Source organism: Vigna umbellata, chromosome 5 (assembly GCF_029865625.1).
Source record: "Vigna umbellata cultivar VRB3 chromosome 5, Vumbellata_1.0, whole genome shotgun sequence".
Lineage (NCBI taxonomy): Eukaryota > Viridiplantae > Streptophyta > Magnoliopsida > Fabales > Fabaceae > Vigna > Vigna umbellata.
The window spans coordinates 62,419,285-62,429,133 of record NC_142169.1 but is presented as its reverse complement, the minus strand read 5'-3'; the positions used below and the strand labels follow the sequence as shown (position 1 = coordinate 62,429,133).

The 9,849-nt window shown below is 29.9% G+C and overlaps 1 protein-coding gene and 1 long non-coding RNA gene across 3 annotated transcripts; both read right to left on the bottom strand.

Moving 5' to 3' along the window:
• Positions 1-251: 251 nt before the first annotated feature.
• On the bottom strand, positions 252-1,574 carry LOC124841507 (uncharacterized). The gene is made up of 2 exons (XR_007029116.2): positions 1,400-1,574; positions 252-1,051 (listed from the first exon to the last, which is right to left on the bottom strand). It is a non-coding gene; the product is annotated as an uncharacterized LOC124841507 (long non-coding RNA).
• Positions 1,575-7,567: 5,993 nt separating this feature from the next.
• Positions 7,568-9,645, bottom strand: LOC124841513 (uncharacterized). Of its 2 annotated transcripts, none has more exons than XM_047317812.2 (4): positions 9,470-9,645; positions 8,997-9,302; positions 8,228-8,452; positions 7,568-7,900 (listed from the first exon to the last, which is right to left on the bottom strand). In XM_047317812.2, the coding sequence occupies exons 2-4, from the start codon at positions 9,243-9,245 to the stop codon at positions 7,655-7,657; spliced, it is 720 nt and encodes a 239-aa protein (XP_047173768.1). In that variant the 5' UTR covers positions 9,246-9,302; positions 9,470-9,645; the 3' UTR covers positions 7,568-7,654. The 2 variants fall into 2 exon arrangements, with proteins under 2 accessions (XP_047173768.1, XP_047173756.1); XM_047317800.2 differs by having other exon boundaries at positions 8,997-9,290; positions 9,470-9,641.
• Between the last annotated feature and the right edge of the window lie 204 nt (positions 9,646-9,849).

The following is a 9,849-nucleotide window of genomic DNA, read 5'->3' as shown; positions in this document are numbered from 1 at the left end:
GTGAGCTCGGATTTTATTTTTAGCCTTTTTTTTCAAAAAAGAAAAATGTAAGGCACAAAGCTTCTGAATTTCAGAGAGAGAGAGAGAGATAACTCCAATAATACAGCGGATATTTGTACATTGGAGCAGTCACGAGGGAGACCCTTGCTTAGATCTAAAAGAATATGTATGCAGTTGCACACTTTCTCAGCCAAACAACATATAAAACAACGAAACAGATGTCTGCAACAGCATAAATATTCTGCACACAATGATACAAGCGAAATTGATTGCCTTAACAGAAAATTACACAGAAGGCTTTTGAATTCCTCAGAATACAAGCAACATTGATTTATTAACTATGGCCAATCTTTACAACTTACCATACATACCTACCTACCTTAAGGACCACGACCAAGCATGCTAGCTGCTGCACAAAGTACAAGCTACATTGATCTCTCGCAAATAAAAGAACAGCAAATAAAATATACCCAGTTGTACTTTTGGAAGCCATGGTCTCCGAATAGCTAGCAGATTTGAAGAACATTATTTGAGGGAGGTTCTAAGGCTTAATCATTTTGTTAGAAGCCATGGCATGATATTAGTCGTTGCATCTTGGTAGGCCAAAATTGTAACAGCTCAGGAGGGATAGACAAGGAAGGAGAGGATGAGTTGGGTGGCAACAGGGAAAGAAGGAGATCAAACTCTATATCAGTGGATTCTGATATAGGGTCTTCCACAAAAGCAAAAACAAAGAAAACATATAGGGTGTGAGGTCTTACAAGGTCAAGAAAAGGTCTTACAAGGTCAAGAAGAGTCCAAAGAAAAACAAACAAGTGTGGTAGAAACTAGATGAAGAAGAAAGATGAGAGAAGGTAGAAAAGCTCAGATAGGATAGCACCATATTAGAATGAAGCTCCTGCAGCTGCTGCCAGCACTCCAGGAGAATTGTCAGCTCCAATTTCAGAGCCACTAATGGCTTCTTTTTGGTCACAGCTCCCAATTCTCAGAGGGTTGACCATGGCCACCTTGCTGCTAGTCACGTGCATGATGAGAAACCCCTTATATGGACCTGCATCATGTATCATGCTCTTATTTAGTGCAGAGAATAATGAAGAAGAATGGCAGGGCCAGAAGCAGGAGCCAGCTTTAGATTAGATAAAAAGTAGCTAAGAGAGAAAAAAAGTAAGTATAAAACAATTAAAAGAATACAAGAGAATATCTTCCGTTTACCATAAAGTAAAATAGTTGAGTCAGTCACAGAATAATTATCTTATACAGCGTAAGCTGAGCTAGTACAAAAAATTACACCTCTAACAGGAATTACACATATTAAAAAGGTTCAAGATAACTGTGCAAGCTATGACTCTAGGTGATGCAAATTTTATTCTGCAAGTTCAACTCATGCTAACAGTGGTACCTTCAACAAAAAACCCGTCTTTTGGTTTCATCTTTGAGACCCTTTTTTCCTCTCTACACTATTTGAAGAGCGTGAAAGGAGAGAGAAAGAGAAGCACAGAAAAAAGTGAGAGTGAGAGTGAAAGAGAGAGGGAACTTTTTGTTATGGTAAGATGGGAGGGAATGGAGGAAATGCAGAGGTTTATATGGAGGAAAAAAAGGAAAGATGAGTGCATGAGGCGGCCAGTGGGCTTTCCCAATGGACCTGATTGCGACAGGTCCAAGGCCCAGAAAGATCTAAACGGACCTGTGACATCATCAGGGCCCAGTGTAAAGGAAAAAAATGTTAAATGTTGGAAATGTAGTTTTCTCTGGCTGACTTAGCAAAGGAGAAGATGAAATCTTTTTTTTTTCATTTTGCTTTTCAACAATTTCTGTTTCTCATCAAAGTTATTAAGCAATTATGATGCTTTCCATATAAATATTTTTATAAGCAGTCACATTGCTAAAGTAGTAAAGTGGAGAACATTAGACAGTGAATGAGAGCATTTTTCAGTAAATAATAATATAAATATTAAGTGATAAAGTTTTACTCATAATATTGTTAAAATTATTTTATTGAGTGCAGTGTTTGTGCTTGAGTTGAAATCCGTACTTTGGAGGACAAAAGGGTCTTCAGGTTTTGTGTGGGCCATGTGGTGGCTGTAGCTGTGTCCCAGTGTTTGGTCGTGTGGTTTCCCCAAGCTCTCATATTTCTGAGTGCAACTTCAAACTCACCATAGCAGACTACCACTTCTGTAACCTTTTCAATTTTTCATATTTCTTTAATCACAAATCTCACTCCATCTTCATGTTTTCAACTCAATTTCCCTTTTTAAAATTGTTCTTTTTAATGTAACCCGTTTAAAAATTAATGTATACACAACCATATTTTTTATGAAAATTCTTTTGAAATACTTTTGGATTAATTATAGGCATTACAATTTTAAATGTACTTTTTCTTTTCTTTTCCTCCCATGTTTCCTAAATTTTATAAATTGATTACATACTCTTTTATTTATGATCGTAACATTTTATTGTTAGAAGATATCAAGAAAACGCATTTTGTTTTGATGTTTACTATCTTATATAACTGTATTTAGGACAATAGGGCTCTATATACTAAATTTTAAGATAGTTTCTATACCGTCAATGAATTATTCATATTTTAATATTTATTTAATATATCCATACAAATCATTAATATTTTTAATTTTTAATATATCCATTTCCGATTTTGTTTGATATAATACTTTTAAATACGTTATCAACATAAAGTATCTAGTTATTCAATACAGTAACATCCAAAATATTAAAGAAATGTGTATACATGAAATTGTGGAATTATGACATCTAGGATTTAAGATTTATAGTTAAGTATCTTTTTAGTTACACGAAATTAAAATTTATTTTGATTTCAAATTTTGATTAGGTCACAATTTTAAAAATAAAAGGATATAATTTTTTAATCTAATAAATTAAATTATTTTTAGGTGTCAAATATGTTTCATTGTGATTTTTGAATGATTTATACTGCTGATTGACTAGTTTTGAGTTCAAATATCAATATAAACATAAATCCAAATAAATTAACGTTATGAGGTTAAAATAATTATATTTATTTATTTATTAAGTTTCAAGACCAAAATATATAAAAATTTGGAACTGAGACTAATTATAATTTCACTTTCAAGTTTATAAACTAAAAATATATTTTTAAACCATCTAAAACAACTTAATTTAGAGATATTTTCAAGAAAAGATGAAATTATTATACTTTTAATTTGTAGATGGTAGAAAATATATTATGTTACAGTGCTTTAAAATTTCATTTTGCTTTTGGCATTCTCCAAGATGTTTTTTTATTTAATTTTACGTAGTTCAAATAAGGTTATGTTAGAATTTAATTTATTACACAGTTACAATGTATGTTTATTATATTGTATTTTATGGGGGTTTTTTTTTTCATGACCAAATATGCTTCTTTTATATACTCTACATGTTTTTTATACAATAACTAGACAATAGAATGTGAGAAAAAAAAGAGAGACTGAAATAATAGAAAGATAAATGCTAAAAGTAGAATATAAAAAAACATAGTGGGTCTACATAAAATAGGGACTTATGACAAATAATTTTTATATTTTTAATATATATTACTTGACTTTACCATTTGGAAAAGAAAATGAATTGAGCAACATTTATATCTAATATGATAAACATACATACATGTGGTAGATGAAGCCATGAAGGGTGGTTTAGTCACAATGTAGGGTTACACATGGTTGAATTTAAAACAGAAAATAATAATTTTTATAGAAGTGTTAAAATTGAAGCAACATCTTTCAATCATGAATGAAAAATTACAAGTATTATTATTAAACTCTAATCATCCCAATAGCTTGTATTATTGATAATAACAATAGCAAAGGAACAAAATGGTTGGTTTTGAATAGGACGCATGTGGTGGAGTTGGAAGGTTGGTAGAATGTAATATCTAGTGAGACAGGAACATGAAAATCCATTAATATAAGATATTCTGTTTCCTTGTTGTAGTTTTGATATCTGTTAGTATTACCACACTTAATATATTCACTTAGTTTAAGAGTAGTTTTCAGACACTTTAAATATTTTTTTAGTTTTTATCTTTTAAGATGTTCCTTAAAATTAAATTTTTATGTTTTATACTCTAAAATGAATAAATATCAAATAGTTTAGATACTTGTTCTGTTCCTTTTTTTCAAAATGTTTTTTAAAAATAAAATCGCAAAGACATTTCATCCTCTAAAATAAACAATATTTATAGTTTACTAACTCTGAGGGAATTTGGCTATAGTAGATGTAATGTCAAATCATATAAAATTATGCATCAATTATGTAAGGGTTTTAATTAATACATTTCAAAAGTTGTTCTTAGCTTAAATTTTATATTCCATAATTTGTATTTACAAAATTATTTTAATTTAAAACTATTTGACACTTAACCCACAGTTTAGTGCATATTTGGATTTCCTTTAAATCGAATATCCCAATTTTCGATATACATAAAATAGAAGTCAACAATTTTATTTTGTTTTTGTGACTTATGTTGAACGTATCTAAACATGGTTTTAGTGGTTTATAAACTAAAAATTAAACCACAACTTTATACAAGGGATAAAAGTATAAGGTTAAAATATTAAATATAAACTTATTGTACAATTTAAATAATGATTAGTAAGTTCAATTCCTAACTCATTTACTTAATAGTTAAGCATATGACCAATTGAGTTTTAATGAAACTGTATGGGAGTGTGTACATGTGTATCTGCATCCTTCTGTGTGTTTTAAGTTTTCATGTTTTTATACATCTATTATTTTCATTGTAAGAAAATATTAATATTGAAATTTTGTCAATGAAAAAAAATTGTTGGTGAAATAATATTTACTGATGAATTATACATCGATAATTATATATTTTTTAAAGTTATAGATAATTTTATTGATAAATCCTTTAGTAAAATCATTATCAATTAAATAATGAATTTAATTGATACGATGGCTTTTTTATTGAATTTTATGAAGCATTTGGTATAAATTAAATAAAAATGAATAAAATTAGAAGAAGTAAGAAAATAAATAGGAGGAAAAAATAAAAGAAGGAGAAAAGAGAAGAGGTGATATCAATAACAATGGTAGTTGTGGTTGTAACAATGATGACAATACAAACAAAAAGAAATGGAAGAAGAGAAAAAAATGAAAAGAAAAGAAAATGAGAGACTTAAAAAGACATTAGTAATACAAAGAGAAAAAGGAAGAAGAAAAAGAAAAAGAAAATATAAAGAAGAAGAAGATGGAAGTTTAATTTAAAAAAAAAAAATTGACTAATATATTTTAAGAAATGAAAGATTTTAGTATGGAAAATAATTTTCATCAAGGAATCATAAATTCACAATTAACATTTATGTTTTTATTTAATCTATCTATACCTATATAAATTTTTCATTTATGTACACATTTATTTTCTATTTTTACTATTTAAATAATTTTTTAAATTTAAATAATTTTTCTATTAATATTATCTTTTAAATGACCATATATTTCAATTTAACTTTTTTTATTTGATATTTTTTAAACTTAACCATTTTTCTAATTAAAATTACATGTAAAATAAATAAAAATTAATTATAATAAAATTATAAAAATTATTTATATTTAACTTTTAACAATATAATAATTTTATTATTTTAATTATTATAAAAAATTATATAAAAAATTAGTTTTCACTATTTTATGATAGATTTCTTCACATATTTATTTTTAAGTTTTTTAATAAAATGTTCACATAATAACATAAGTCTATTTAAAAAAAATATCAAATTACAATATCTATTGATAAAAAAAATATTTATCATAATTATGGACAAAACTGTGAACAAAATTTGTATTAGTCAGTAATTTTGTTGTATTTGTTAATTTTATCTACCAATAAATGTGATTTTTATGTGTTTCTTTCAAACCTTAATTTTATATCACCAATTTAAAGTTGTATCACAATTATTATCATTTTGTAAATATTATATTCAAATTTTCCTTGCCTTATATTTTACTCTCAAAACTTTTTAGTCTTACCAATTCTTTTAAATTTACAAGAGTAACAATACAAAAAAACAGAATAGCTTCCTTTTTTTTTTCTCAAAACAACTTCAATTTTACTTTGGATGAGTAGTTATCCTTTCTTTCTCAAAAAGAACTTCAAAAATAGTATAAAATTACTATTATAAATTATTTAAGCTATCTTGACTTCCAAACAATCATCAATTGTTTGTCATATGATTACTTTTTAATAAAATTTAAATTAACAAACTTATCACAATAATTTTCCTTCCTCACAAAAAACATAAAAAACTTATGTTTCCAAATTACAATAATAGACATCATCTTCTAAAACTTTAAAAAGCTATTTGCTTGATAAAAAAAATTATGAAAAACTAAAATAAAATCAGTCTTTAACTAAAAATTCTGAAAACACTCTTTCCCAATATGTTCCAAAACATGATCCACAAATTCATCATAAATAAAAATCTACACGCTAAAAAAAATTAAAAAACTATCCACATGCATTCTAACTTCTTTATAAGCACTATCATATATAACCAAACCTTCCATATATAGATAAAATCACAAATCACTCTACCGTCTTTGATTGGAATATTAAAAAATTCTAATACCAAATAATCAGACACAAAATAAATCATTTGTTTCTTGGATTTATTTTCAACAAGATTGTTAACAAAGCTCAACAAGTGATTTCTTTTCCTTCTTTCTTACTTACTTTCAGATTAGCAGTATCTTGAGCAATGGGTATGGTTTAGACTATAAGCTGCTTCACCACTAACTGAAAGCAAAGAAAATATTTCTCTGCCAAATGGACTGAGATCTATCAAAATAGATGAAATTTAAGTAAAATATTTAGAATGTTTAACAATGAATCTAACAAAGTTCGACCAATTTTAAGGTTTCAGAACTACTACCCCAGAATCCTATGGTAATAATTACTACAATGCAGACTGGAGTATTAGACAGGCTACCCATTTGACAAATCCTACACAATGTAGACTGGAGTATTACACAGGCTATCAATTTGACAATCTGCACACTGCAAGAACAAACTTCACAACAGCAACTCTAAAAAAAAAAAACTAAACTCAGAATTACCTTAATAACATTTTATACTCTAGCTTATTGGAAGAAAATTGGATTAAGTGACATTTCATTACTTCCCAAAAATATGCAGACCCAAGCATCCAACTTTTCTGTTCATCAGTTTTGCAACTGGCTAGCAAGGAGTTTCTTGTAAGTCATGAAGAATTCATTGACCTCTTACTTTGAGAGCAAAATATGAAAATCTCTAGATTGTTCTTGAGAATCTAGCTATGTTTAGCATCACCCCAGAAAAGGGTAAAACGAGTTGAAACAGGATGCTCGGAAAATAGATATGACCAACCTAATCGCACATAGCAAAACTCACTAGACGCTTGAATTCACAAGAAACTGTAGGTGTCTCTTGCTAGAGTATTCCCTATAGATGAAAAACGTTGTATACAAAGAACTGAAATCATTTTATTTACCTGTTATATTCTCGAATAGTGATAAGTCAGCAACCTAAGCATACTATTGAATGTATACCAAAAAATTATATTGAAAGCACTCTTTGACCTAAAGAAGAAAACAGGTTTATAACAGGTACAGAAAAAAATTATTCATGAGTTGATTTCAAATTATGCCTACTGACACCTCGGAAGAAATCAGGGTCGAACCAGCATGTGCAGGCTTTCTCCAATCCATTCTTAACAGCTTCCTTCTTCTCCATGATGTTCTTGTAAAGTTTAACCCAGTTGTACATGGCTCGCTTCAATCGAGCACTCTGGCCTCTACCAGACGCAAACTTGATGCAGTCCCTAGCTAGCTTTATAAGTTCTAAGCCATTGATGACAAAAATATACTGGAAAAAGAAGTAGGGTATTATAAAATGGGACATGGCACAAGCATCCTACCAACTTTGTTAATCAACTAATCATATCTAAGAAGGTAGTCAAATATCATCACCAATCTTGCATATAAGTATATTTCAAGCTCAACCACCTTATGCATTCTAAATAATTCAGAAAAAGTACAGAAAATTATATTTGCGGACACAGTTAACCACAGTTATTATCTTAGGATCGTCACTTTGGTTTCCTTCATTTTTCACACAATAAAACAATAAAGAAATCTTAGACTAAATGAATAAGTAGACACGCACAATTCATGCAACAACGACAGACCTTACCATTATTACAAAGCAAACTGTTGCTAAAACAACTTGAAGATTTTCGTTTGACATCCCATCTGATCCCCCAGAACTGCCCCCATCGCTTCTGCCACCACCGCCACGGCGTCCTCCAGGAGGTAAGTCTCCACTGCCTCCCTTCTGCATTTGCTGTCGCAATATATCCTCTATGGACTGTCCCTTAAATTGTTCCATAGCTTCTTGAAGAGATTTGCTCTGGAAATCCTAATTATATTTCTAGTATTTAGTAACTAAAGAACAATTCAAATCCTAAATACAAAAACCCCAAATAATATATATCAAGAGCATACACAGAACGCCAACTCTTCTATTCACACACTTCTATTCACACAACGCAGAGGTTCACTTTAGGAAGAAAACTAGAGTTATACAAAGAAAAGTTTTTCAGTCAAAAATTGGCCTCACAAAAACAAACTGGCCCCATTTCTCTACCTAAAAAAACAAACTTATCCATAAACTAAAAATTGTTCATGCATTAATTAAAAACAATTTTTGGAGCAACAAATATCAAAAGGCTTTCACAAATTTTTATCAAAAAGTTATTTTTATTTTAACCATATAATTTGTATCTTCTATGAATATTTCTGAAGCAGTACAACCGAACAAACACAATACCAATAAAAACGCTCACAGGATGCAAGATACATTTGATATCTTTAGCAATATCAAAGTTTTCTGAAGGAGCATCTAACTGGAAAAAAAAAATCAATAACTAGCAATGTAAAAGAAAAGATAGGTGTATTCGTACCCCATTATTTTCCATCATTCCTTGTCCACCGGCCAAACATATATGAAGAGGTTGGCAAAATTTAAGGACAGGTTGGCCTTGAGAGCGAGATAAAGATTTAGGTCTGAGGCAAAGTGAAGTCACATAGAGAGGGTCAAAAGCCACCGGCAATGAACATGCTCCAGAATTAAAATCGCGTCGCAACCTATACAAGTTGGGGGCATGAACCCCACGAACACGTGGACCAGGACTAACTTTTATGATGTTCATTCTCACCAAACAGAACCAGCACCTCAAAATTCACGCATTACATACCTGAAAACAAACCTTGTTTTAAGGTAGATTATTGAGCCTTAAAATAAAAGCGTGCATGTTCGAATTGAATGAAAAAATATGCTGCTAGCAGAAAATAATCAAGAATTGATGAACAGAATGAACCCGTAGAGGGAAAATGAGAAGGTAATGAATGGATAGAATGAAAGGAAATGACTCACCCATGGAAGGGTTAGACGATGCAATCAAGAAGGATTTGAAGTGTGTCTTCTCCCAACACGGATTAAAAGGTGGATTCTTCTGCAATTTAGCTAGGGCTGTGTTAAAGGCGGTGGCCACAGAGAAGAAAAGAGGGTTCTAGATTCTTTTGCTTGGGCTAATGGATTCTTTTTAATATCAAACTCCAGCCGTTGGATTGAATTTTAGTTTAAGGATCTCTCTGCAAAAAGAGTTTCTACAGAGGGAGGTGGAGAAATTTATGAAATTTTCAGCGTCTCTTCAGCAACCTATCGATACATCTGATGGATCATATTAAAAATTGAAAATCAGCAAAGGCAAAACATATTGTGACCCCTTAGATCCATCTCACGGTTGAAAATTA